Genomic DNA, 27,526 nt, shown 5'->3' with positions numbered 1-27,526 from the left:
AACCAATGGATCTTGGAGTAAATCCTCACGGCCAAGCACTTATCATTGGATTTTGCTGGCTGCTAGGCGGCAATAAAAGCACAGTGGTTTTATGTTAGGCTCAGCTATAATGTCCAAGTTCTCGTCTCTCATTTAGTTGTGCCTTGAAGATTTTACAAACTCAGTCCTGATCATGTCTGCCTGTCTTGCCCGACTTCTTTTCCGCTTCCCGACTGTACAGAGCACCCAGTCCTCGGTCCTCGTAGATTCTACCTTACGTTTTGAGTTGGAAAATGCGAATGCTACCGAATCATCCGAAGAAGAAATTGTACATGAATGCACGGCATTTGAGTAGCCTTGATGGGCAATAAGATCTTGTGGACTTTGTTCCACCATTGCATCCAGCGGTGTATGAGACATGTGCTCCTTCAAGTACGACCCAAGTGACGACCTACCTGAGACTAAATGAGTTTCCCTCGTGACCGGAACGAGTTCGGACGACTCATGAGGCGATAGTAAGAACCAGCCTTTTGAGTGTGTGTAATGTTCGAGCGACCTGTCATATCGATCAAGAATGACTCCATCAGGATATTCAAGTCCAAGCAAACCGGCAAGCTCCTCTAGCTCCCCGACAGAGACGTAAGTCCCTGCGCAGTGACCCCGGATTTCGTAACACTTTGTAAGAAGATCCACGATCGCCCCCGGGATAGCGTCGGGAGAGGATATCGGGGCAATCTTCATCAGGCCTGAGAGACTGATGAGCCCGTACCGGGCATGGTATGGAAGCTTGACGCCGACACTGGCCACTAGGATCGGCGGTGATTGACTGCTGCTGCTGGCGATTCCGGGCTGGAAAAGATGCTCGACCCCAAGATACTTCGCGTGGTGCCGAGCCATATGTAGTGAAAATCTGTCGAAGTCGAGTCTCGAGATATAATCATCTCGAACATAGTGCTTCAGAGCTGAAACGGCCGTGTCGACATCCTTCTGAGCCGCAGCTGGGGTCGCCAGTTTTCTCTTCATAACTTCCAATGATACATATTCTCTGATATCGTCGGCCTTGAGCCACACTTCGCTCTTTTCAGTCTTAGAGCGAATATTGACATGCCGAGATATAGTCATCAGCGTCCACATCTCACTGCCATCCTCTTGTGTGAGATTCATCTGCTCGCAAAGCCCAATGGCTGTCGTGGACCACGCCCTTTCGTTCCTGAACATCATCCTCCATAGTGGATCCAAGTGTTCATTGGAAAGCCATGCAATGTCGGGTTCCTCGCGAAGAAAGGTCCTGACGACTTTGAAAATGGCTAGGCAGTCCTTCTTTGCCCGTTCCTCCGTAAGCACGGATGCTTCAGAGAAGCCAGAGATGTACAGCTGGTCGCAGTCGTACACCGAGGTGGAAAATACGGAGTGTAGGCCGAGGTCTCCATGTGAGATTTTGAAGCTGTGCAGAGATGAAACAGCCCTGAGTAAGTTCTGGAGGAGTTGACGCGCCACTGCTTGGCATTGCTTCCTGGTCATTACATCGTGTACTAGGTCTGACACCTTTCCTATTTCCTGGATGTCGTCTCTGAAGTGGGATAGGACGTATGCTCGGTCTGTGTCTGCAACTATAGTGTGACCGTGAAGGAATCTGCTAGATGGCGTCTTGGGCAATGGCTGCAGAAGCTCAAGCTTTCTTTTGGTTTTTCGTATATCCAAGAATTCGACGACCTTAGCGACATAAACATCACAAGTTTTGGCGTCGAGGGCTAGGAATCTCTCCGCTACTACTCTCGAAGTCGTATAAGAAGAGACGCTTCTGTTCTTCAGGTAATATATACGCGGAATTTGCGGGTCAATGTCCACACCAAATGACCTGGGAGAGCTGGCGATACTGGTCGCGGGCGTTCCCCCACCCGAATCTGGTGTATCCAGGAAACGTGCGGGCCAAAGATCGAAAGCCTTGGCCATGCTTGGATGACGACAGTAGATCGTGAGTCGTAGACCCCCAAATCGTATCTCATTACCCTGATCGGGGTGCAGTGCGCACAGATTCTCCTCTCCACATAGGAAGTACTGGTTAACCCATGTCCCGTTAGGAGAGAGATTAAGGACGGCCCACTGGCCTTTACAGAGCCCTAGAGCAAAGTGATGCCGGCTCACTTGGGAGAAGAGTGGACCAAGGACGATATCATTCATCTTCGTCTGGCGACCAAAGAGAAAAGAAGGTGGCAACTTGACCCGCTTCTTCTCGTACTGGAGACTGGCACCCAGTAAGCCCACAATTCCACCGTTATGAACGGATTTGGGAGGCGGCGTCTCAATGTCAGACTCGCTCGCTGTAGTCGTAATTTCGAGGCTCTTCATCCTGCATAAATTTTCGGCGGGTGTATTGGTCTGGACCACCCCAAAAGTTGCCGCCTCTGGTATGTGCACGAGGACAGGACACTGGTCGTAGTAATCTTCATTATCAAGCAGTTGACCGAGTTCAGTGTCGGTTTCCCAAGCTCGACGTGTAGTCAGTGGCATTGTAGAGAAGCGATAATTGATAGATGCTGAGGTTGTTGTAATTCTGATCAACAGTACCCAGACAACGTCGAGGGGACGTGGCCGACTTTAGTACGACATTCAACATTTCAATGGAGAATCAGTACGAGACGTCTCAGTGCCGGCAAATGGTAGCCAAACGATTACCGCCGGGTTTGTGTGGAGTGGATTTGCTCCCCCAATCGATCGTTGTCATCGAGCTCTCCCCTCGGGAACGCGATCACATGATTCACGCTAGGGAGATGAAGCGGGCCGTTATTAGTCCGCCAACGACATTCCTGCCTGGCAGAACATGATCGCCTCCTCTGCTACACCCTCTATCCCTTTCTCTGCCACCTAATATTATCACACCTCGACACGCCAAACATGGAATCCGATGCAGATACGGTGAAGGACTTCGAGGCAGAATTCAACATTACGCGATCGGAGCAAATGCATCGTACTGATCCGCATTTCCTTTGGTATGCACCGAAGCAACCCACAAATGCTCCGAGCGCCTTTCCTGCCCACGAAGAGAACCTCGGCCTCGTCCGAAGACATGGTGAATGCTGGAGTCTAAGACTGCAGGCGAAGCGACAAAGTGGACTTGCTTCCATAGAAATGCGAGTAGCTTTGAAGCAGATACGAAGCGCCCTTCGCTAATGTTGAGCAGGACAGGTATTTCGCGTGTGCCACGCATGATTCACACAATGCTTCCCCAACTGGGCGGTACCATATCTCCCGCCATGACTAGAAATGCGACAACATCGACACGGCGGCCCCATAGAAAGAAAACGCGAACGACCGTTGATCCGGAACATAAACGCAGAAGGCAAGAGGAAACAATTGACGGGGTAGTACGACCCGTATCTCGGAGGGGCCCTAGCCGGCGTATACGGCGACGAGGCAAGTGAAGGCGTGGCGGGTTCTTCCGCCCAGGACAAAACATGTTGTGCTATGGATATGGCTCTTTGTATGATTCTGACAAAACGCTCTACTCCCGCGGGCATTCACTCTGTGTTTTTGTCGCAGTGTGGAATTGTGGGGGTACTTACTCTTGGAAGAGTCTCTGAAAGGTAAGTGCCCTCCACGATAGAATCTTGAGCTCTCGACAATAGTGCAACGGTGCTCTCGAAAGAGAAGCGCATTTCACATGCACATGGACGATTTAGTTGGTACATTGGCGCTAAGCATATAATAGACTACCAGCTCTTCTCTCTGGTCTTGTGGCGGCAAAATGGAGTACTTGGAGGAAAAGAGGGTGACTAGGGTCAATCGGCGTGGGGCGTTGATAGGCATGGGCATGGCGTTTTCATCATTGCACAAGAAAAGCTTTCCCAATTGAGGTTTCAGGCCAGATCCAGATTTCACAGGTCTACCTCGGGAGGTCAGGCCGTAGCAGTTGTTAGATACTTTGCAGAAGTCAGAAGAGAGTCAGTAAGTGATTTATTCTATCCCATAATCAGCTTGCAGTACCCCGTCGAGGGCTTTCTGGTGGCCCACCCCGTGCTCCTTCTCCTTCAGGCCCCGGAGAATAAAGTAACGCTCCAAGACACTGTCTGATTTAGAAGACTGTGGTACGATCCTATCAACGATACAATCCAGGTGCTCCCGCCAACTGTATACCTGGTGTCTCATCGCCTTTTGCAACGACCGAATGAACTCAATTGTTCGGTCGGTGGTATGTGGTAAATCATGATAATCATGATTGTTAAGAAAGATGGAGAACCACAGAAGTGGACTAGTGCTGGGGTTCAGGGACACGACTCTCGGTGACTTAATAAGCTTCTGGTAGGCAAGGAAAGCAAGCAAAGCAAGTAAAGAGCAAGCAAGTTGCGGCGGGGTTTGCCCGACTTTGAATTGCTGTTGGAAAGTTGATGTCGGATTGGAAGTCCAATTCGGCCTCGAGGCAAGGGGCCCACGCAGGGGCCACTTACAGACCGTACTTACGAGAACCGCGGTCTGCCCTACCTACGGTTGGAACCTCCCTTTTACATACTACGCAGAAGTTAATACATATCAATTGACCTCTTCGTCAACCCACGGTTCGAACCGACTTCCCTGTGATAGGGATACCAACAGTTGACAACATCTCTCGTCCACGCGGAGATTTCAGCCAGTCATGTATCGATTGGATAGGGAAAGAACATGTCGCAAGCCAAACGAGCAGAATCTGGTGATCATGCAGAGAACATGGTTGTGCCGGCATCCAAAGCTGGTAAGATTCCCTCAAGAATCCACAAAAGATATTGGCCTGGGCTGGAGTCCGGTGAATAAGTAGTTGGGTGCGTGTAGAGTGCTTTGTGATGTTCAGTCGGGGATTCCAATGTAATAAAAGGGTCGCTTACAAGAACTATGCTTGGTAATAAGCCAATCCGCTGAAGGCTAACCAGCGAATCCTTCGCTCCGGGCCATGGCAGCGACGTCGACAGCGAGACCGTCATAGTTCGAAAAGGCATGACTTTGTAGCGTGATCCCAGGGGATCCGCAGCTAGGCAAACAATGCTCGCGAAACTAGCGCTAGTTGATGTGGGAAAGCCGGACAATCTTAGTATGCGAAAGAACCAATCCAATCCATCGCTGGCATCGACTGGCGTATCGATGTTATGTTCGATCGTTCTAAGCAACCTGTCGTAGGTACAGTCGGCCAGGTCATATACGCTGCAGCCGGATAAGAATGCGAAGAAGGCGAGTTTTTCTAGAAAATTATGTTGGTAGCCAGATCTCCATGTTGCTTCAGTATTATGAGGACTGCAGATTTCTCGCGTAGCTCACCTTGACTTCATAATACAAAGCTGCCCAGCGAAGCTGGGCAACGTTGAAGGTGGCGAAGCAGTCGGAAGTTGGCTATTGTGAGAGGAAAAAGTCCAGTAAAGCCTTACCACCTTGGGTCTTTACAGAGGGATCGCCATGGCCAGCCATCGTTTGAAAGCTGGGTACTGTGCCATGTATTTCCCGAGCACCTCAGCCTCATCGGGATTACCTTGAAATAAAGGAGTGGATACATTGATTGAGACATTAAGCCCCTCTCGCAGACAGGCTGCTGCTTCTACTCCGGAAATGGCGAACTCGCATCTGATGTTATGCCAATGAAAAACTGTCGAGGGCCTCGATGTCTCCATGTCTTAGGTATGTCGGGGGGAAAATTACGCAGGAAACAAGCTTCATCGCATTAGCTTCATCGCATTAGCTTCATACGACATATCGATGTGCAGTGTGGTTGAAGCTCCCAAGTCGCGTCCAGAGGATAATTAATAGATCTTAACTTTCCACCTATGTGTCCATCCATCCATCCATCCATCCATGAAAATGGGCGAAATGGGCGAAATGGGTGAAGGAGGTCGGCGGAATGGGTGGAATGGGTGGAATGAGTGGAATGGGTGGAACGGGTGGAATAGCCAAAGGTGGAGAATGCTAGGGTCTAGCTGCTTTTTAACCGAGGTTTTTACCTCCAGTGGAAGGAATCCGATGGACTCCTTGAGATTTCGGGCCGTATGTTTTTCCCCACAACAGGTGACTGTTCGCCATCAAGTCTGACAACTTGGGCATCAATGGCGGGGCAAACCACATGCGCAAACTCCTTCGACTACAACGCGAGTTAATGCCCCCAAATTCTGGACCTGACTTGACGTTCCTGACCTCTTCTAATTCATTCCAAAATCTATAGGACATCTCCAACTTTGAAACCGCTACACCAGAGCAAGCGTGCGAACCTCGAAGACTTGTTACCTCAGCCCCACGTTTGATGGAATGAAAAAGATTAGGACAAAGACTTCATCACCTGAAAAAGTTAGAAAGAGGTGCGAGAAAGAGGTAAGTCGCTCTTTTACATGTAAGGCGCGACTGCTGAAATATCCCCCCACAGGCTCAGCGGCGATGTTCAAGCTTTGAATGGCTCCCCGTCGAAGATCTCGCTGTATATACCCCCGACTCCGATACACAGTTTCTAGCCGTGAACTTCCACAGCTCTGACCCTACGATCGTATACATCCACGAGCTCGCAGAGTCCAAGTTTGTGGAGTCAGTTGGCAGCGACAGGGAAGAGCATACTGTCATAATACCATGGAAGGCTGGTCAATTTTTGAAATGCTATGGCTCCTGCCAAGTTGGGGAAGTAAAGCTATTGCCTAGCGAATCAACTTCTGTATGAAATGTTTGTTTCTGGCAGTCAAACGCAGAGCTGTTTCGGGGGAGCAGTGAAAGGTCAAAAACGGGCGAGCTCCCTCCACAGTGGGTATCGTGACGCGAATTTCGTCTTCCATATCATCTTGCTCTAAGAGCACCCGCATCGCGTCTAGTCTAGATACTTGGTACGCCTGACTCAGAATAGTACCTAGCAAATGTCAGAGTGAACTTGGAGACGAGCAGTCGGAAGGGATACCATCAGCTTGCACTACTACGTAAGGGCGGTAATCATTCAATATATGGGAGGGTATTACGTCCTCATCGCCAACATTCTCGTCTTCAGTTGCGGTGGCGTGATAGGCTTCACTCTCGATGACGTTTCCAATAATCGGATTCGGCGGGAGTTCTGTAGGGATGGTGGTCGTGCTACCTTGGGGTTGGTTGGACAGGTACTGGGGCGCATCATTCTGGGCGGTCGTAAAGTAATGTTCGTAATTGCCCGATGTATCGTGGTTCTGTTGAGCGATGTATTGGGGTGATGGAGACTCCTCTTGGCGTTCCAAGGATTTCTCCTCTTCATCGAACCTTGATTTCTTCCGCGTCCCTTGGTCTGCTTCGTTCGAAGATTGCTGCCTGCCTTCACTTGTTTCTCGAGGACGCTTCGGATGAGGTGCGATAGTACTCGGAGTGTAGTTCGCCACATATTCTTCGACCGCCTGTCGTGCGCTTCCAAGAAAATTTAGCGGAATGTCCGCCTCCTTAGCCCATGCCTCCAGGGCACCTTGGAAGCCAGACCGACTGTACTGGTGGAGTGCTGTCACAGAGGAGGCAATGATGCAGAGGTAGTATAATGGCTGGCCAAGGTCATCCTTTATGTCCTGGAGATGCCTCCGAGCAACTGTGTATCGACTTTGAGTGGGTGCTGTTGCCTTCGATAACGGTACGCTATCAACTAGATCTATGTTTTGTGAAAGCCTGCGTATGATATCACGTCTGGTAACCTTGTTCTGTTTGAAGTCCTCTAGAAAAGATGCAATAGGAGCCACATGCTTATGCATTTCGTAGTATGTCGGAAACTATGGCGATTGAGGTAAGTGTAGGACGGAAGGGATGGAAAGGATGGAAGGGATGGAAAGGATGGAAAGGGTAGAAAGGATGGAAAGGGTGGAAAGGATGGAGAGGATGGAGAGGATGGAAAGGGTGGAAAGTAGCGAGACCAACATGACAGGGGTTGATGAGTGCGGGGATGTGAGATCATACGAGTAGAGCGGCCAGGGCTCCAGGTCGCAAGCATAAGGTACCTCCCTCTGCACACGCTATAATTGGCTGCACGTGTCTGTACGGCTTCCTGTGACGACTGTTTTGTTATTTACCTTATTCTGTAGTGTAGGCCTCTGACCGATGCTGTGAATACTCCGGTACATCATGCAAGTGAGACTGAATGTGAACTTCTTGTTCCTTGGTGAATGATGTTCATTGGCTACTCGTCTCTCCTATGAGCGAAGAAATAGAGGACGTGCAACCTAACACTAACATCGGCTTACTACCCAGCCATGCTCACCCTACTCACCCCGATCATACCGTCCTTAAGGCGGCGGGTGATCTGGCCGCACCTGAAAGACTTAGTGGCGATACCGTATAGTACAATACAAAATACTGTTACTATCGTATACCTAAGATAACCGCACATGCTGCTTTCTGGTTTAGGCTGACGGAGGTGCTTGTGGTAGTTTTAGTAAGGAATATAATTTGTCTCGACGATTCAAGGAGGGAGGCAGAGAGGCAGAAATGGATATAATTTTAGTTGATACTGCGCCAGAACAAGTAGCGAAGTATGTGAATGACGAGAATGGTAAACATGCGCGCCTTTTTAAGCAGAAACAGGCACAAAGGGTGGCTAAGCGTAAGCGGCTTACTAGTTCTGGCTTTTTGCCCGTCCGTCTTGAAGTCAATCCCTTTTCTTAAGAAATCTAGCAGTCTAAAACATTAAAGAGAGCAATTTCATCGCGACGTTAGCATCGGGTAGGTTCAAGCTGATTTTACTGCTTCAAAACGTAGGTATTTTCAAGACAGCTCACTACTACGCGTGGCCTTATGAAAACAAGGGCTCTACTAAGCTTTTACTCATCCTCATAGCTAAGCGACCTCTTCTAAGCGTAGCCTTGTATTCCAATAACATCTATTTAAATAGGCTATACTTCTATAGATGCAGTCAATCGATCCAGGGCCTCTAGTTATACTCTAGTCAGGGCTGTTTAGATGTACACACCTTCGGGGCCTGCTCTGCTTCAAGGCATATGTTAACCCGATCTGTTGCTTATCGCTTCGCTCTTTATCGCCTACCGTTGCATTTCATATCAACTAGGCAGCCGAGTTGACGCATTAACACAGTATCGGGAAATGTGATTTTCGCTCAGATCTTTCGGTTCTTCGGCAAGGCGTCTTATTAGATCGCTCGTAGACCTTGTTACGTACTAAATACATCAAGTAAGCGGGGTTGAACAAGACGTAATGGAGTTACAAACAGCTGGAGTCCTTGAATAAGACGGCCGATAGCTCAAGCTCAACGTCTCCTCGTTCGGTCGCTCCTTTCCGTGAATGGCGCCACTGGCCTTATTTGGCTAACATTGCCCGTTTAACGCTATCTAGAAGTTTTCAACGTGTTTATCTTCATAGCAGGCTTGAATGTCGTAGCCGTACTTTAGGGCATTTTCCAAACAGCAAAATAACGTCGTACTAAGACGAAATAAAGAATTACTAGGGCTAAGAAAAGCTTTCGGACTACCCCTTAAAGAAACCATTCTCGCTATACTTGGAGAAGACCCATTCCTTTGCCTCGCCTTTATAGAAGTACTGGCTACAATCTATTGCCACCAGGTGGTCCTGACCCCTCCAGGGATTCGCTGGTTTTCGGTACAAACCGAAATCGGCATTGCCCGCATATATCGTATAGGTCTCCCAGCCTCTGGACTTCTCCTTACGGTTATAGAGCCGCTCGAGTATATGATAGATAGCGATACTATCATCATTTTTCTCCTATTGCTAGATATTTAAGTTGATCTTCCTTCCTGTTAGAATAGCTTTGCTCTAAACCACATCCTATATGTGGTCGTGAAGAAAAACGCGGAGGCGGTTTGGCTTCTAAAGTAGTATATCCTTACCAGCGCCCCCACAAGTGCAAGTTAATCAACAGAGTATTCGAGTCCAACAAGCAAAGGGATGCCATCACCACTTCCCAATCGAGTAAGTCGACACCCTATAGAATTGTTAAATAACTTAATATCTTATATATTAGCTAATAGGAGGCTATAGATTAGCCCTTTGTTACGACCCAACATGCATGACCAAATTCAGGGCCTGCCCAGCTGGGCTGCGGCGGCTACGGTACACCATATATGATTTGATTTGATTGATTCCTACTCGGTTTTGGCCGCTTTAGTCAGCAGCTATGCCCGGATAGCGGGGTTTGGCCAACAGCCGACGCGCTCCGGACGTTAATCCGTAGCGCCCCACTTCGCCAGTGCAAAACACCGACCAGCCGTCTCCAAATCTCCCACTTTGCTCTCCAACCTCATCTACCCCTGGCGGCCACCAAGTGTAGTTTGCGGTTCTCTACTAATGTACACGTGTGTCTAGGCTCTATTGAGGTCTTTCTCCTCGTACAACGGTTCAACGTACCTACAGTCTCCCCCCAATGCTCAGCTTAGTCTGGTGTGCGACTCGATCCCGTGTTGCCCAAGGATCTCGGTCTGTTCTATGAATCGGATTGCCCTGGCGGCTGCTTTGCGCTTGTTCAGTATGACCCGGAGATTGTGTCGTCCTGGGAGGGTTCCGAATGCCTGGCGCCGGAGTTGTCGAAACCTGCGGCATCGCAGCAGGATGTGCGACACCGTTTGTCGTCCCTCCCGGCATGGGCAGTTGGCGTTGGTGATGCCCGGTACTCTTCGGTTGAAGAGGAAGTCCTGGAGCCCGATCTTTTCCGTGCGCATCTGGACCAGGAGTGCGCTCTGGCGTTTACTGAGGCCTTCGTGGAGGCCGAGGACCTTCTTTGTCGGCTTCGGCGTGAGACGGAACGATGTTCTCCCTCGCGTCTCGGTTTCCCAGTTGGTTTGCCACACGTGGTGGGTTTGTTTGTGCGACCATGTCTTGACTGTCGACCTGAGTTTGAACAAGGCTCTCGGCTTGTCTGCCCTGGGACCTGTCTGTCCGTCTGGCCTCCATCCCGTCGCCTCCTTGGCGGCGATGTCTGCTGCTTCGTTGCCCTGGATACCGATGTGGGCAGGTACCCATCGGAGCTCGACTTCGAGTCCCTGTTCTCGGAGGGCTTGTGTCTTTTCTGCGATGGCCTTGAGAAGGTACGCGCCGGACTTCCCCTTTGGGTTGGCTGACGATCTGATGGCGGCCTGGTTGTCGGTGTGTATGAAGACTTTGCTTCGGTCGTTTCCGTTTTCCTTGTCTGCCTGCGCCATCTCCAGGGCCAGGACAATGCCCTGCAGCTCTCCCGCGTAGACAGTGGACGTCGTGTCGTCCCCCATGTGAGATTTCCTAGTTTGCTGTGTGGTTGTGCAGACTGCTGCCGCTCCGATCTGACCGTCGATGCCGCTGCCGTCTGTATAGATGTGGGCTGCGTCGGTGTTGTTTTCCAGACAGCGTTCGTGTTCTTTTTCGGCCTGCTCCGTGCCTCCGGCGATGTGGACACGCGGTCCCTGCCACCACGGGGGAGTGATGAAGGGCGGTATGTGCTCGTGTTCGTGTTGTTCGTTGCTAACATCTTGTCCATCGCGTATTCGGTTTGTTATCGTCTGTCTTGGGCTAATTTTCTTTCCTCTACGTGCGGTGACTTCGGCCATGCCTACTCTGCTGATGGTGTCGATGTTGTGTTTCCATATCTGTTGTTCGACTGGCAGGAGGTGCATTTCCACATCTAGTGCTGGGAACGAGGTTGCTCTGTATGCTCCGCACATTGCCCTGGCTGCTCTGGCTTGGAGCCTCTGCAGTCTGTTTAATGTTCTCTTCGTGTAACCCATCTGTCCCCAACCGCTGTTGGACCACAGCGAGCATGCGTACATCATCTGTGGTATTGCCACTCCCCTATAAATCGTCCTCATTTCTCTCGTCATCACGCCCCACGTGGAACTGCCTAGACTGCTGAGTGCTGTGACGGTGTTGGTGACCTTGCGTTCTGTCTCGTCGATGTGTTGTTTCCACTTGAGGGCTGAGTCCATGATGAGACCGAGGTATTTACAGGTTGTCTTGGGCTTGATTTCTCCCCACTGGCTGTGGAGTGTTTTGTCTGTGTCGATTCTGGTTTTTGCTCGTGTGAAGTGGGTAAGCTGGAACTTTTCGGGCGCGAAGACGGACGCGTGAGTGAGAGCCCACGTCTCGGCTTTCCGAAGCGCTTCTTGAAGCTTCTGGCAGGTTTCCTCCGTGCTGTCTCCCACGGCAAGGATCGCTACGTCGTCGATGAAGCCGGTGGCTGTCGTGTCTCCGGTCTCATTGCAGCTATCCAAGAGATCCGCGTTGTAGATGAGGTAGAGTATCGGCGAAAGGGGCGACCCTTGTGGGATGCCGGTGTCGAGCCTGTAGGTTTCGGATCGGAATCCATCCACGTGGATCTCCGTCTCTCGGCATCCGAGGAAACTGGCAACCCAACGCACCGTCGTTTCGTCGATCCGCCTCTTCCGCAGGTTGTGCAGGAGTCGGCGGTGCGAAACGTTATCGAAGGCGCCTGACACATCCAGGAGAAGTAGGCTTGCTACCATTCCCTGTCCTGAACCCCAGGCTTCGTATATCCTATCCACGATTTGGTGCAGTGCGTGTTCCGTCGACCGACGTCTTCTCCCGCCCATGTGGCTATCTGGCAGCAATCCGTGTGTTTCGGCAAGGTAGCTTAGTCTCCTCGCTATGATGGCATCCATGATCTTGCCCACCGTGTTGAGGAGGGCTATCGGCCTGTATGCTTTGGGCACTGTGTAGTTGTCTTTGCCTGGCTTCCTGAGCACCACCGTGGTGGACTTTCTGAAGTGTTGTGGACAATATCCTAGTCGGAGGCTCTGGTTGAATATGCGGACGAGATGTGGCGTGATCCAAGGTCTCGCCACTTGAAGTGCCAGGTTCGTGATGCCGTCGGGGCCCGGGGCCTTCAGCGGTGCTGCTTCCTGGATGGCGTCTTCTACTTCGCTTTCCGATACTGGCGGCAGGCCTATCGGATTGTTGTACGATGCGTTGTCGATGTCTTCGAGGTTTGCCTCTGGCGGAGGGGGGAAGAAGGTCTCCTTGAAGAGTGCTGCTTTCTCCTCAGGCGTTGTGGCGACCTGAGACGTGTTGGGTTTCTTGATTTCCGGCGTAACGGTAGGCGGCTGGCTTTGTCTATTCCGGGCCCATTTGGCGATCTTCCACAGCGATCTAGGTGACTCGGCCGCTGTTTCGACTGCTTCGCGGTGTGCTTGTTGGAGAGCTTTCTTGATGATGCGTCCTTTCCTGTTGCGTGCTGTTCTGTATGCCTCCCAGCTCTCCTCTGTCTGTCGCTTGCTGTGGTCGCGGCGGAGTCGCTTCGTCTCGGCCAGGATGGCTGCGCACTGCTCGTCCCAGCCTCTCCTAGACTTTGGTGAAAGGGTGCTGGTCGGGACCGCGGCTTTGATAGCGGCTGAGAGGGCGTCTATGGTTGTCTCTACATATCTGTCGAGCGCTGTCTTCGTTCTTGGCCTTTGTATCTCTGGCAACGATCCACGGAGAGTCTCGATAAATGTTTCCTTATCAATAGCTTTCCACTTTCGTTTCTCCTCTCGCTGTAGCTCGGTCACTGCTAGGTGCAGCGACGTTGCTACGGGTAGATGATCGGAGTCATGGTTGATGTTGTGATCTACTTCGCATCTGATCATTCGGTCAACAAGACCTACAGTAACAAGACAGAGGTCGATGGTTGTCCGGCGATCTCCTTCTTCGTACGTAATGGTTCCCGTTCTCAGTTGACTCGTGAGGTTCATGTCGTCCATTAGGTCTAAGAGCTCGGTTGCTTCGCGGTCCGGCGCTCGGATATCGCTGCCTCCCCACAGCTCATGGTGTAGGTTGAAGTCGCCGACGACGATTTGCTCGACGTGCTGGTGTGTTTCCAGTGTTGTTCGTAGCTGCTGTAGGACCGGCTGCCGATCTTCCTCCCGCGGTGACGGGTTGTACACATTATGTAGCACCAGGCTTGTTTCGGTATCGTCATCTGTTGCGATAGCCAGAGTGCAGAGATCTCTGCTAACCTCCCTAAACTGCCAACGAGAGTGGTCGAGCTTCTTGTTGATGAAGAAGCAGACCCTGGCCGGGCCATTTTCCTCGCTCGAGGGGTAGCACAGGTGGAACCGATCGTTGGCCGGATGGTGCGTCGTTGCGCTGTAGGGGTTCCTCCAGGGTTCCTGAATAGCAATGATGTCGTAATTATCGATGTTCGGGTCACGGAGAAGTGTCGCCATGACGGTGTCCTTCGACTTTCTTACGTTGTACTGTAGTATTGTGAGTGTATGTTGTGCGTTCATTCGCTATCGTCGACGACGATCTCCATCGCTGTGCTGTTGCTTATCGTCTGTGTGTCTGTCATCTGCGTGTTGGGGTCGAGCGCCTCGAGCGCTCTTCGCGATCGGATGATTGTGCGTCTCGGACGCGTATTCTCTGCGGCTACGGTGATCGTCTCTTCCGATTCCTGGGTTGCTGTCGGGTTAGGCCTCTTCTGGATCTTCTTCGTTGGGGACCGGCTCCGGCTCGGGCGGTTCTCCTGGGATTGTCCTGGTTCCAGTGGCGGCCGTGCGATTCTCGGGTTCGGCCTGGTCCGGGTTTCCGATCCTAGGACCGGCGACGGGGCCGTCTGTTCCGGATGGTACCTCGACCGTAGGCCGTAGGCGGCCTTGATCTTGGCCTTCTCGCGTATCCTGGTAGGGCATCCGCCGTGCCATGCCTCGTGTTCGCCGTAGCATGCGGCGCATTTCCTTGGGGTCGTCGTGTCGCTTTTCGAGGGGCAATCTCGGGTCGCGTGTTCTTGCGCACAGTAGCCGCATGTTGTCGTTGCCTTGCATTGGGTTCCTATGTGGCCGTATGCGCAGCACTTGAAACACTGTCTCAGACGGCACTGTCTATCGTATCGCTCGCATTGGAATACCTGGCCTTGCCAGATGAGTCCCTCGTCAATCAGTTTGTTGGCGTCTTCTGCCCTTGAGAGCTCCACGACCACTGATGATGCCGTCTTTTTGCTGGCCGATTGGGTCAGCCAGCCTACGTACTTAATGTCTGCTCTGGGGATGAATGCTTTGTTGTCCTGCAGCAGGTCGTCTCTGATTTCTGTAAAGCGATCCATGTTCATGGAGCTGGTTCTGATGCCGTGCGCCAGCACTCCGTAGGTTGGGATCCTCACGGCGGCTCCGTTGCCGATGTGGTTTTCCCAGTCCTCGGCAAAGTGCCGGAGGGCCTCCATGTCTTTCGTCGTTGCCGTCTTGACGCTCAGGTCGCCGCTCTTGAGTTGATTGGCGGACACGGTCTTGAGCTTGCGGATGTGCTCGTTGCTGCTTTGTTCGATGGCGCGGTCTACGTGCGCCTTGAGGCTACGGGGGTTCATGGCTCTTATGCTGGCAATGGTGATAGGGTCTCTAATGTTCACTATGATTTCACGCAGAATCTGGGTCTGGGACGCTCTCTGGTTACAGGGGTTATGCATGCTCCCTGCAAGTCCTCCTCGGGCGGCTACGCTGGCATATGACTGCACGGTGTTCCCCTGATTCATCGGCTCCAGTGCTTTGATATCCTTCACGACCTTGACCGCCAGCTCGCTGGCTTTCCAAGCCTCCTTGGCAGCCGCGCTGGCTGCGCGTGTTGTGTTGGTGTTTTCCTTCAGTTCGGCCGTATTCTGCTGCATAGCAATCCTGATGGTTCTCGATTCGCGGATGTTGCTCTCGTGGGCTGTCTTGTTTTCCGCACGTAGACTCTCAATAGCTTGGTGGAGGTGTCCGAGCTCGGGCAATTTCTGCAATTTGGCCAGCAGGGAGATGGTGGCAATGAGAGTGAGTCTCACGGCTTTCGGGTCAAGGGGGTGTTCGTTTGCGGTGTCGATTGATTTGAGTGCTGTCTGAAGGTGTCTGCTAAGTTGAGTGGCGTGCTCTCGATGGTGCGTTGGCCATGTTTGCTCCTGGGGCCATGGGGTTGCCATGGTGCCTACGTCGTTATGGGCTTCGCGACGAGCACACGGCTATCCAATTGACCTTTCGGAGTGTATTGTGGCGCTGTTTTTGCTCCGATTTCAAAAATTTCGTTCTCGCTGTTGTTGATGTTTTTCCGGTACACCATATATGCAGACGGAACAAGGAACATCAGTGACTCCCCACGGAACGGAAGAACTATGGTACAAGTCACGTGACGATAAGATAAGGGATAACGATCATTCTGGATCAGAATGATCGAACACGACTTGGGGGCCAAACAATCATATGGGATCGGAATGATCCAAGATGACCCAAGGTACAAGGGACTTAGCTAGGATCAGGACTTGTATATAAGATGGACTTGAGCTGGGCTTAAGAACAAACTTCCATAGCTCTTCAGTAGTTAACTTCGTATCAGGATTTGCTTCCGCTTTCAGCTATCATCTTTGACAAGACTACGATTGATCACCGAAGCCTTACCCATCCACGATTGACAGACAATAGCTTCCTCGAAGCTATCCGACAGAGACGTGTAATGTATCGCAGCCTCAACTTCTGCGAACATACCCCTACGACTAGCTGGCCGTAACACCCTTGCCCTATTTATTTAAGTATACCTAACTATTAAAATATATTATTATTATTAACCTTATTATTATTATATATATTATAGAGGTTATTTAGACTACCTTTATTATACTAGACGAAGGCGGATCTTCTTAAAAAGTTTATAATAAGTAGATAAGATTATAGTAATTTAAATAGTATATTTAATATTGTAATCGGACGTTATTTAGAAAAGATTTATATTATTATATATTACCTTTATTATTTACCCCTATTATTTATTAAGCTTTACAATATCTATTATTATTATTACTTTCTTTTTTTTTGCTAATATATATACGGTTCTAGGCGCCCTATACCTATAGATCTCTATATAGATCGAGATAGCCCTTATTATCCGTATTCTTTTAAATCCTACGATTAATAACCTATATTATATTATCGTAAGTAATAAAAGGTATATTTTTAAATAATAATTAGCTCGGCTAAAAGACCAGGGTCGATCTAGCTAGATTTAAGATTATAGCGACTTTCTTATTAAGGTTATTTAGGGCTAGGCTAGGCCCTCTTTGTAGAGTTACTAACGATATAATTTAAAGGGGTCCCCTAGGGTATTTAGTATTATTATTATTATTATTATATATAAAAGTACTTAGTTCGGTATATTATCTTAAGTTTTTTATTTATATAAAGTCTACTTTAACGAGGCTAAAGTACCTATTATATCTATAAGATCTTAACCCTCTTAGATAAGGATCTTAATACCGATACTTAACCCTCTTTATTAGACCTATTAATCCCTCCTTTATATAAGAGGGTACGCCTTAATAATAATAATATTCCTAAGATTAAGATTATGACTTTAAAGGATCTTTATATTACCTCTATCATCTCTACCGACCTCCTTTTTACCTACTTTAAGAATAACTTCCTTTAATAGATCTTACGGTATTATAATAACGAGGTCGCTAATAAGGTCCTATAAGATTATATATCTATTCGGGACCGTTTTTAAGACTACTATCGGCATAAAGAAGGTCTCGTAACGACGGAGCTCTACCTAGCGGTATCGAAAATATACCTATTATTCGACCTATAGTCGTTACCTAATATTTACGCTTTTATAGGCGTTACCTATTACTTTATCGATACTAACGGTACGTTACGGTCACGCCTTTTAGGCTTCTCTTAATATTATTGAGACCATAGCGGTATTACCCTCTCGGAGACCCTCCTTAATATTATTAGTCGATATAAGATCCGGAACCAGATCGGAGTAACTATTTCCGATAACGTAACTAATAACAATACCTACCTCCGTGCCTTTTATCGGGATATATATCCCGAGATAACGGAGACGGATATCTAGGCCCGGCGTATAAGGTACTACGGCTATATATTTAACCTTACGGTCCGGGCCTTTTTATTTGGCGCTAATAAGGAGATCCTCGAGGCTAAATCGGAGTATTACCGGCTTGTTTAACGTTATAACAATGATTTTGATCTTTGGCGGAGACTCGGGCCCGTCGGCCGGCTTCGGAATATCGTTAAGTACGTCCGGGTCTCTCCATAACGGACCGAATAATACCGGAAGGCCGCGGCCAAGATCGACGGAGACTCCGATTTCCGGATCTTTTCTAAGTCGTTCTATTGTTACGAGCAGGTCAAGGCAACCAACTGCGCCACAAAGCAAAAGCTTCGATAATGATGACTCCGGCATCATTGTCCCTTGTTCTGCATTATATAGCTACGCGCCCACAGTGACAAGTTGCGGCGGGCGTAACATCTATAAGGTCTAGTTTATCCTAAATAATAATATTTATTAAAATAGTATATATTTTATAATTAAAAGAGCTATTAAAAAGAAAAATATAATCTAGGCTTTTATATTATTAAATAACGACGACGATAACGTTAAATAATATATACCGAAAACGTATCTATTATCTTTCGATAACTAAAAGGTTCTTATCGAGATAGAAATAATCCTAGAGCCTTTTTATTACTAGACAAAGAAGTATAAAGGCTAGGGATTTAAGAATAAATATAATCGATTATAGGAGGTTACGATAGGTTTAAAGTACCTTTTTTATATCTGGTTAACTAAAAGACCTATTATAACTCTATGATTTCTCCTTTAATTAACGATCCTTTAAGGACTTATAGCTATCTTAAACCCGATCCGGAAGGCCCCGTCGTCGTTAGTATAACTATTAGGCCCTTTTAGATCATATACGTAAAGACTAGGTATCTCTAGCCTTACGAGCTACCTTACGATTCGACTCTTTTAACGAGAAGTGGTAATCCTTCTTCCGTAGTAGTATTAAGTAGTCGTAATAAAAGCTCTTTTATTATTATAGTAAGTTAGGGGAGTTATTATTATTTTCTAGTACGATTATTCTCTATCCGTTATATAGGATCTTATATTTACGAGATATATAGGGTAATAACTATTAAGAAGGATAGGTCGATAAGGCCTAGAAATCCCTTATAGAGTATTATAATAAGTGGTATTAGTAGAACGGCCCGGAAAAGAGTATCTCCGGCTATAGAGGATAACGCGGAGGCCTTACCGTTAACCCTAGGGCTTAAAATAATAACGATAGTTACTTCCGGTAGTAGGTTAATAGCCGGTACCGGTAGACCTTACCCCGGACGGATAAGCTCGATCTTTACCTCCGTTAACTTCTAGGGGAGACCTTCGAGCCTTTACGGTAATAATTAGACTATTCGGATATCTTCCCGACCCTTTCTCGGCTTACGATCGATATCCTTATTATCTTAATAATAGCGGCCGACTATAAAAGGGCTTTTAATATTATTAAGTTAACCTTTACGTCGTAACGGATAAGTATAAAGCTAGAGACTATAGAGAGTCTCTAATTATCGAAAAACTAGCTTAAAAGAGGGATTATACTATAGAATAATAGCTTTAGACTATTAGGCCTATCGTAAATAGCTTTATATATCTCCCGCTTAGGTAATTATAGATTACGTGTTTTTATATAGCGATTAATTAAATAACTTGCAAGTTAGCCAACTAGTCAAAAACACCAAGAAAAATATCATCAACAGCAAGTATAGGGGTCAAAATTGACTTGATTGCACTTGCGGGGCCGCTGATTCTTACATTAATAATCACCGTCCCAATCGAGAATGATAAACATTATGTCGATATCTTCGGTCAGTTCCCCAGCGAATAATAAGGGCAACTAACGGGACATAACTATCGCGTTATAGCCTGTTGGTATCACCTCTATCACAGGTGACCTGGTTCGAACCAAATGGATTCGGGGGTGACGAAGGGTCAATTCTCTGTATTGACTGATTCTGCGTGGTATGTAAAAGGGAGATCCCAACCGTAGGTTGGCTGGACAGTCGGAATCTACTCAGGGGTCGTAGTTGCCCCCTGCGCTGCCCAGCCTCGAGGTCGAATTGGACTTCCAATCCGACACTTAGTTATATAGTTACGTGATATATATACTAGTTGAAAATCCACCTTTTAGTCGTACTTCGTATGCTTTTAGCACACAAGTTGAAACAAGAGGGCGTAAGTATAATTAGCTCCTACCTTAGTCAACTATATGAAATATACTTCGACAGTGCTCAAAGAAATTGTCGTGATGGCTTCAACCATCCGTGACCTCACAGTACGTCACGTGACCTCGGTTACATAATCACCGAGGTCCACACTCGCTTACACTCTCTACTTCAGAGCGAGCCTAGTGCTCATTTCCTACTTTCAATAGATAACCGTTCTCTTTTACCTACGTCGATGCCCCTATTGTGACTATACGATAGAAGTTATTCACGTAACAACGCCCATAGTCAAGTAGCTTTATAGCCTTTGCTTATAATGAACAACAAGGGACATCGCGCTACTATACTAGGTATATCTTACGTATAAATAGTTTATATAAGGGAACTCTCGTAACAGCATTCTATTGGCCTTGAACTGCTCGTATGGACCTGTCATGCCCACTGCTCTAAAACCTCACGTGATATGGTCCCACAGCGCCTCCTTTAACGATTGTAACGACACGTCCGGGTCAGAGAAGATCATCTGTAGCTCTCTTACCCCAGGCTCGTGTGGATCTAAGAGGCCGAAGCGTGCGTCCTGTGTACTGGCCTGTAAGGCAAATGGCACGTCAATACCGCCAAGCCCCACAGACTCGTTTGTCCCGTCGAACTCGTCAAATTTGCCAGACGCTAAGTCGGACTACTACTGCTTTGGGCCCTCAATATGGCTCTACAACATCCCATTCTGTCTCGAAAACATCTTCCCCCTCGTTCTATTGCTAGCCGCCTTGCTCGTAGAGTAGCTGATATATTACGCGGCGGCTGTTTTGCCGACGATCCGGCGCGGTATGATAGATCTTCTGCGCCTTCGCCTGATGACATTATAAGAAACTACTCGGATATAAGAGGCTCGCGGTAGAACTATGGCATAATAGAGGTATAACAAATACCATCTCGGCTTAGCCGCCGTTTTGGAAGTATAGAACCCGTAGTTAATAGCTAATAGGCAGTTCCGATAAGAGCACGTACTAGTCAGCCTGATCGGTATCGCAAGACCGGTTACTTATCGCTTACCATGTCAGCATAGAGAATAAAGATGCATAAGCCCTCTATTTTATAAGCCGTAGTAGCCGTAGTACTCGGACTATAGCGTAGAGGTGACTCTATTATATTAACGGGCGTTGAAGAGAGCTGGCTCGTTGGCTCATACGTGAATAGCCCACCGACGTTATCTCAACATGATTGATCTCGCGACCATGGAGCGAGAGCTAGGAAAAGTGCCCTCGTCGATGGATGCGGCGTCAATACTCTCCGACCGTAGCGAGTCTGTCTACAACGTAGATGGCGCCGCGCCCAACCATGCTGGCCAGGCCGGCGATGCTCGCACCCACCACAGAACAAACGCTTACGTAGTCGCCCTCCTCTGCCTGCTGAACTTCATTTGTACTTTTGACGGCACCGTTCTATCGACTGCGATCACGGTACCCCGGGTCATTCCAGTGTGGGCCCAATTCTTATGTTGACTGACGCGAGACAGGCAATCGCTCAGGACATCCAGGGCTCTACTCTGGAGGCCTTCTGGACCAACACATCCTTGTCGCTGTCCTCCACCGTGTCGCAACCTTTTTGGATCCGTCTGGCTGACGAGATGGACCGGCTTGGGATGACGCTCTGCGCCCTCGCCCTGTTCACGCTAGGGAGCAGCATGGCTTTGCTGGCAGACTCGTTCGCCTTGTTGATCGCAGCGCGCACCGCCCAGGGCTTCGGCATCGGGGGCCTGACGGCCTTGACCAACATCATCGTGCTGGATCTCGTCACCTCGCGCGAGAGCGGGGCGCTTTTGGGCTGGGTCAACTCCGTCAGGGCGCTCGGCAGCGCATGCGGACCTGTAGTCGGCGCGGCGCTGTCGCAACACCGGACGTGGCGGTGGGCGTTCTGGGTCAACGTACCGTTCGCTATGCTCGCCTTTATGTCCGCACCGTCTCTCTTGCGGAATACAGAGAGGGTGGGTGTCTTGCGCGCGAGAGACGCCTTGAAGCGCATAGACTGGCTCGGTGCCCTCTTACTGCTCGCCTCCCTGACGGGATTTCTCGTTCCTCTTACGTGGGGTAGGCCACCGATCCTATGCCGTCGGAGCCGCACTGATAACTGCCTAGGTGGTATACTCTTCGATTGGATCTCTCCCCACACGCTGCTTCCTATGAGCCTATGCGCCGCAGGCCTTGCCGGCTTCGCTCTCTATTCTAAGCGGGTTCCTCGGCAGCCAATCATGCGCGGTGCCCTGTTCTCGTCTGCTCACGGCATTGTCGCACACTGTGGCGCCTTGGTACATGGTGTGGCTATCTTCAGCCTTCTCTATTACTTACCGCTCTATTACACCATTGCGAAAGAGGCCAGCGCTGCCCAGGCTGCCCTCTACGTACTGCCGAACACCGTCATCGCCGCCTTAGCTTCGGCTGCTTCGGGTATCTTGGTCTCCAAGACGGGCCGCTACCGCATCCTACTATGGGTAGGTTGGGCCACGACCACGCTCGGGTCCGGCATCTTGACGGTGGTGACCGATCGGATGACGGTTGCTGTGAGTGTCGCTCTCTCCCTAGTCTCCGGCGCAGGCATAGGCGTCCTGTTTACGACCCTGAGCCTTGCCGCGCAGGCCTCTGTCTCGGCCGCCGATGCATCCGCGGCCTCGAGCATGACGAATTTCTTCCGCTCCCTGGGCCAGACGATGGGCATCGCTGTGGGCGGCGTGGTTGTCCAAAACGTGTTCAGGAGCGTAGTGGAAGCAAGCGAAGTGTATCGGCCGTACGCAGCTGCGTGGGCTCGGAACATTGCCAGGGTAGCACAGGCTCTGAAGGCAGCGACCGGTGCTGGTAAGGAAGACCTCGAAGATGTGATCGTTCCGGCCATTGTGAAGAGCACTCGTGCGGTATGGATCTTTCTCTGTGTGCTCTCGGCGACGCAGCTCGCTTTGAGCATCATCTGCATCAAGGATCTCTCTCTTGATGGATCCGACGCCGTGTCCGAGGACAGATCTGCGACTCTAAAGACATCTCGCCTTGTCATTTCCCAGCCGCAGTTGCATCGACCCTTCACAGATCCTGCAGCAGCAAGCTCGTTTGTTCGGTGATATAACAACCTCGTACAATGCAATTCAAGCTTTCTGTAACTAACTATAACATGTCACCTTGTGAGAGTCCTGTACCAATGGCGATGTGGTAGTGACTGGTGACCGGCTATGACATCCATCTCCCTGGGCGCACCGTAGACGATCAACCCCTTGCACATTTCCCAACTGATGAAGCCGATGCCACGGTAGCCTTCCCTCTTAGCGGAAGAACCATAGTTTCTTTTGTCTTCAAATCCCGATTTCCACCGGTTTGAGAGGCCTCGGACGCGATCCGCCCCGGGGTCCGGGCAAGAGGGGTTGCCCTGCTGGACTCGCTTCGACGACGAAACTGAGCGTGTGTCCTCGAGAACCGGACTCGCCTCTGCAAGAGGCAGGAAGACAAGCGTTTCGATGAGTCTATTACCATGTTAGCATTGCCTGATTGACACTCCGAGTTACCGGCGCATACCTTGTTTGTTCGTGGTTTCCCCTATATCATGGCACGACGACTGACGATAGGAAGCAGGTATCAGGGGCAATGGCGGCTTGAGCTCGATGGAATCACCAAGAGACACTGTAGAGGACACGCTTCTGTTGGTTGGAGTATAGGAGAAGACAGTGCTGGCTACGATAGGCCCGGTTGTCGTTTGGGGAATGGGTATTGGAACGAGCCTTGGCTTTCGTGTAGAGGGATCAAAAACGGCCATGACGAGAGGTTCCATAGTAAATATAGACAGGGGATCGAGGCGTTTGAGTAGAAAGGAAGTTGTGTTGAGACGTCCGCAATGATGGGAGGGCTCCCTATTTATACCTGAACGAGCGGGACGGCGCTTTCAACCCGACCTGAGGCCAGGTTACTTTGGCAGCTCGCGTGAAGAACAGGAATGCGCGAGTATGGGACCAGTATCGAATGGATATTAGCCTGGGTTTTATATTATACCCGTGATCTCGCTCTCGTACCTCCCCCTTTTATTTAGGACCCCAGACCTCAAATAGGTATAAGGCGTAAATAGTACTATGAGCGAGGTATACGTCTTCTAGTATTTAGACTGGACTACGTAATCTCGTTGTTCCAAAGTGGAATCTCTGGTATAATGTACCACATGTACTCGATGAGAAGACACTTGGCCTTGATTAAGTTCCCCTTATATAGTTATTCGTATTGATTCTACAAGAATTCCAGAATCCAATGCAACTAGCCTTCCATCCATAAGAAATCGCTAACACAACTACGATATATAGATATATAAATCTATATATATATATATAAATATAGATCGAATATCCCTTAGACCTAGATTACGCCTGAGAGTCGACTCTTCTTCCATGCACCGGCTATGGCCATTGGGAGTCTTCGTTTACGAATCTGCGCTGGACTAGTCGGGCCAAAGTCGTCGCAGCCAAAATGATTATTCCAGCCCTGGGCGTCCGTAAGCCCTCGTAAGGTGAACGGTGAGGCACTAATAGGAACTGGCGTGCGGTCGTGGCTGAGCCCGCCGGTTCGTAAGGAGATAGGGAACTGCGCGTCCAGATTCTGCACCTCGACGTGGACGGACTGCTCGAAACGGAAGCGTCTATGGTCAAGCCGGTGCTGCCCAACGGGAACCGCAAGATCAGCAATAAAGAACTCGGCTTTTGCAGTCCTGAGGGAGGTGATAAGGTGGTCAAGTCCCTCGCCCGCATCTAGATGGCACACGATCCGCCCGACGCAGCTAACGCTACTGCGGTTTCTAACAGGCCGCGCTATCAGCTCGAAGTAAAACATAGTGGACAGCAGGGCGGCGGATATCTCGCCTATCTGGTGACTCTCGCGGAAAGCGGATTCCGTCCTCTCTCGTAGCCTGTCGATGGCCGTCACATCGTCCAGAGCTGGCACGTGGTCATCAAACTTGACGTTGCAACGGAAGTACTTGTGGGGTCGCTTCAGTGATGTGGGCTCGTCCGCCCGCATAGTATGAGCAACCTCGCCGTCGAGAAAGGACCCTATGACGTGGGCAAGGCTTGATACATAGCCGATTAGAGCCTTCGTTACGCTGAAGCCTCGACGGGGCGGCTTCCACCCCGTTGGAGAGAGAGGCGATTTTGGCTGCGGGTCCACATAGCCGGTGCCGGCCGACACGAGTACGTCGGGCCTCCCGCTCCCGGGCCACAGTGACCGGCTCTCGCGTTCGGCAAGCTGCTCCGGATTGTTCAGCCCGCAGAGTGCGCCGTCCTGAACTTCTCCGATGCCCAGCAAGGTATGCGGCAAGAAGAACCTGTGTCCCTGTCAGCGAACTTGGCTTATGCCCGTGCCGCGCTTTCTCGTTGACTGACCCAGGAGCGGCCGTAGTCGCCCTCGCGCTGTCGAGCAGGTCGTCAGTATTAACAAGTCTCGTGTTAACATTCACTATCCACCACCGGGAGGCGATTCCACTCACGCATCGGTAATCTTCAGACGGTCAGCCGGCCTCGTGGTGCGAACATGCTTGTAGCCATGTCGTTTGTCGTCCGATCCGGCTCCGTTGTAATTCGTGAGGACGAATCCCCCCTTTGGCACGCCTGTTGCGGTCACGGCGACCTTGGCCCCACGCACGGGGGCGTCGTGGTGTCCGAAAAGTGTGTTGTCGCCGAATATCGAGTGTAGGAATGTATCCATGGTACGGGACGGATAGATGGAGCCAAAGAGGTAGACCATGGCGAGGCGGAGCATCGGCCCCTGGAACCCGCGGACCCAAGGTAGGCGGCAGCGAAAGACCTTAGTAGAGAGAGTCCGAAGCATCTTCATACAATCCATCATAGAAAGACCTTTCAAGAAAGCCCCGAGGACGATGAGGCCACCTACGCGAGAGTCAGCGGAGTAGTCTAATCTCTTTGCGGGGCGGGTGCGAAGTATGACACGTACCGGAGCTTGTGCCCACCGCGAGGTCAAAATGATTCTGCACCGGGTAGTCGGGTAGATACGATGACAGCTTCTGCTCGACGAGTCGCAGTATCTGTAGGGGAATGATCCCGCGGATACCCCCTCCATCGATGCTCAGAACGTTGACGCCTTTCGTCTTCGGCCTTCCCTTGTACTTGAACTCCCTGACCGGCCTCGCGCAGAGGGGACAGGCGTTGATCGGGAGTAATCCGCACTCCGTCATACGCCTAACGTCAACGGCGCAGATGGCATGGCCGCAGGAGAGAGGATACTCGGGCGCTCGTGCGAGGCAGACAAGGCAGTCCCGGTCGCTAAAGATGTTCCTCCAGCGTCTGGCGTAGGCCAACATGCACTTACGGTGATACCTTCTGCTCTGTGAGCCTGTGCGAGGGTGGAGTCTCCGAACTATTCTCTCTACAAGGGCCTCATGCGTTCTGGGGAGACGAAGAGCGTGCAGCGCCCTGACTACGATGGGCTTATACAAAGAACGGTATACCTGTTCCGGCGCGAAATCTAGACATGCGCGTAAGCGCTTACGCTCCTCAAAGCAGGACGAAACGTACTATGCATCCCGGGCGGGAAGGCGTCAAGCATCATGGCGGAGCATAGGTAGGGGAGCGCGAAAGTCCGAAGGGAGGCTTCATCACCGCCAAAGCGGTGCAGGAAACGCTGTATGTGGTGTTGCATCTTGTGGGGTATAGGCATGCGGACGCGGGACGCTTGTACGAGATCGACCGGGAGGTTATCACGGAAAGACTTGTACGCGGTTCCTGCCAAGGTAGTGAAATGGCGACTTTGGAAGAGTGCATGGCTCTGAACCCGCTTCTCACGCACTCGGTCCGACTCGGCAACTAAGAGATCACGTAGACGTCGGTACCGGTGTTCGCTCGCGAGGTCTTTGTCTTGACAAAGGAAGTGGACGCTGAGAGCGGAGAACTTGGCTGGAAGGGCCTGACCCAAGATGTTTCGGATCTCGCCCGCCACCTCTCTTTCCGATTGCGATACTGAACAGTCGCCAGGCGCAGCGCGTTCGACGACGACGACAAGGCGAGGAAGAGGCAAGGGAAGGCTGAGTGGGTTCTTGGTCCACGACGAAACAATGTTGACCAGATCTCGCATGCCCTCCGTATCAGACAGGAAAACACAAAGGACGTCCGTTAGCGCGCCCAGCACGACGGAGTAGGCCGTCACCGGGACCAACGAACAGCCCTCAAGGGGCCACTCGACAAAGTCGCCAACGGCGTCTGAAAGAGGCAGGGACGCATTCTCATATGTGGTGATGTCAGCAAAGAGCAACGGGCGCTCGGTGTGGATGCTCCTGGCCCCCTTGTCTAGTTGCAGATGGATATCTCCAAAGTCTCGTCTGCCTGATCGTACTGTGGTAAGCCAGCGCATGGCCTCATCCTTACCAGACGAGCCAATGCAGCAAAACAGGCTTGGATGCCCGCGGTTGCGGTCAAGTATATCGGAAAGCCGACACGAAGGGAAGCCGACGAAGCTGTCACCTCTTTGACGAAGCTTGAGCCAGCAGGTCTCCTCACGACTTCTCATTGTGGCTATCTACTGGGGTGATAGAGCACAGTGCAGCAGGTTAATGTGATAGTTCTTTGCGTATGGCCACGTATACACTTTATAGAGATTAGGAACTCT

General features: G+C 50.3%; 7 protein-coding genes across 7 annotated transcripts; 2 read left to right on the top strand and 5 right to left on the bottom strand.

Moving 5' to 3' along the window:
* Window positions 1–56: 56 nt before the first annotated feature.
* BDP55DRAFT_684987 (uncharacterized protein) lies at window positions 57–2,685 on the bottom strand. Its single transcript, XM_060576429.1, has one exon. The coding sequence runs from the start codon at window positions 2,488–2,490 to the stop codon at window positions 133–135; it is 2,358 nt and encodes a 785-aa protein (XP_060422433.1). The 5' UTR covers window positions 2,491–2,685; the 3' UTR covers window positions 57–132.
* A 1,606-nt stretch (window positions 2,686–4,291) lies between these two features.
* On the bottom strand, window positions 4,292–5,764 carry BDP55DRAFT_422841 (uncharacterized protein). The gene is made up of 4 exons (XM_060567464.1): window positions 5,471–5,764; window positions 4,836–5,185; window positions 4,568–4,786; window positions 4,292–4,485 (listed from the first exon to the last, which is right to left on the bottom strand). The coding sequence occupies exons 1-4, from the start codon at window positions 5,607–5,609 to the stop codon at window positions 4,459–4,461; spliced, it is 735 nt and encodes a 244-aa protein (XP_060422432.1). The 5' UTR covers window positions 5,610–5,764; the 3' UTR covers window positions 4,292–4,458.
* Window positions 5,765–6,131: 367 nt separating this feature from the next.
* On the top strand, window positions 6,132–6,856 carry BDP55DRAFT_422681 (uncharacterized protein). Its single transcript, XM_060567463.1, has 2 exons — window positions 6,132–6,300; window positions 6,353–6,856. Exons 1-2 carry the CDS (start codon window positions 6,238–6,240, stop codon window positions 6,635–6,637), a joined length of 348 nt encoding a protein of 115 aa, XP_060422431.1. The 5' UTR covers window positions 6,132–6,237; the 3' UTR covers window positions 6,638–6,856.
* On the bottom strand, window positions 6,831–7,670 carry BDP55DRAFT_638561 (uncharacterized protein; the record flags this gene model as incomplete). Its single annotated transcript, XM_060573130.1, has 1 exon — window positions 6,831–7,670. The coding sequence occupies one exon, from the start codon at window positions 7,668–7,670 to the stop codon at window positions 6,831–6,833; it is 840 nt and encodes a 279-aa protein (XP_060422430.1).
* A 13,490-nt stretch (window positions 7,671–21,160) lies between these two features.
* BDP55DRAFT_760983 (major facilitator superfamily domain-containing protein) lies at window positions 21,161–22,998 on the top strand (the record flags this gene model as incomplete). Its single annotated transcript, XM_060580859.1, has 3 exons — window positions 21,161–21,352; window positions 21,409–21,979; window positions 22,028–22,998. 3 exons carry the CDS (start codon window positions 21,161–21,163, stop codon window positions 22,996–22,998), a joined length of 1,734 nt encoding a protein of 577 aa, XP_060422429.1.
* Window positions 22,999–23,051: 53 nt separating this feature from the next.
* Window positions 23,052–23,765, bottom strand: BDP55DRAFT_721266 (uncharacterized protein; the record flags this gene model as incomplete). Its single annotated transcript, XM_060578506.1, has 2 exons — window positions 23,447–23,765; window positions 23,052–23,359 (listed from the first exon to the last, which is right to left on the bottom strand). Exons 1-2 carry the CDS (start codon window positions 23,697–23,699, stop codon window positions 23,052–23,054), a joined length of 561 nt encoding a protein of 186 aa, XP_060422428.1. The 5' UTR covers window positions 23,700–23,765.
* Window positions 23,766–24,271: 506 nt separating this feature from the next.
* On the bottom strand, window positions 24,272–27,427 carry BDP55DRAFT_734742 (uncharacterized protein; the record flags this gene model as incomplete). The annotated part of the gene is made up of 5 exons (XM_060580243.1): window positions 24,272–25,232; window positions 25,291–25,317; window positions 25,395–25,794; window positions 25,859–26,389; window positions 26,440–27,427. The coding sequence occupies 5 exons, from the start codon at window positions 27,425–27,427 to the stop codon at window positions 24,272–24,274; spliced, it is 2,907 nt and encodes a 968-aa protein (XP_060422427.1).
* Between the last annotated feature and the right edge of the window lie 99 nt (window positions 27,428–27,526).

This window comes from Colletotrichum godetiae (genome assembly GCF_030913485.1).
Source record: "Colletotrichum godetiae strain CBS 193.32 chromosome Unknown BDP55scaffold_87, whole genome shotgun sequence".
In the NCBI taxonomy this organism is placed as follows: domain Eukaryota; kingdom Fungi; phylum Ascomycota; class Sordariomycetes; order Glomerellales; family Glomerellaceae; genus Colletotrichum; species Colletotrichum godetiae.
This window is presented reverse-complemented; position numbering and strand designations above follow the sequence as displayed.

Excerpts from the sequence above, each read along its gene's own strand:
- BDP55DRAFT_684987 (XM_060576429.1), bottom strand. The coding sequence starts at position 2,490 with ATGCCACTGACTACACGTCGAGCTTGGGAAACCGACACTGAACTCGGT.
- BDP55DRAFT_422841 (XM_060567464.1), bottom strand. The coding sequence starts at position 5,609 with ATGGAGACATCGAGGCCCTCGACAGTTTTTCATTGGCATAACATCAGA. Across the intron at positions 5,186-5,470 it reads ATCCACTCCTTTATTTCAAG|AAAAACTCGCCTTCTTCGCA; the intron begins GTAATCCCGATG and ends ATAATTTTCTAG. Across the intron at positions 4,486-4,567 it reads GACGAGAGATGTTGTCAACT|TATGTAAAAGGGAGGTTCCA; the intron begins GTTGGTATCCCT and ends ACTTCTGCGTAG.
- BDP55DRAFT_422681 (XM_060567463.1), top strand. The coding sequence starts at position 6,238 with ATGAAAAAGATTAGGACAAAGACTTCATCACCTGAAAAAGTTAGAAAG. Across the intron at positions 6,301-6,352 it reads GAAAGAGGTGCGAGAAAGAG|GCTCAGCGGCGATGTTCAAG; the intron begins GTAAGTCGCTCT and ends ATCCCCCCACAG.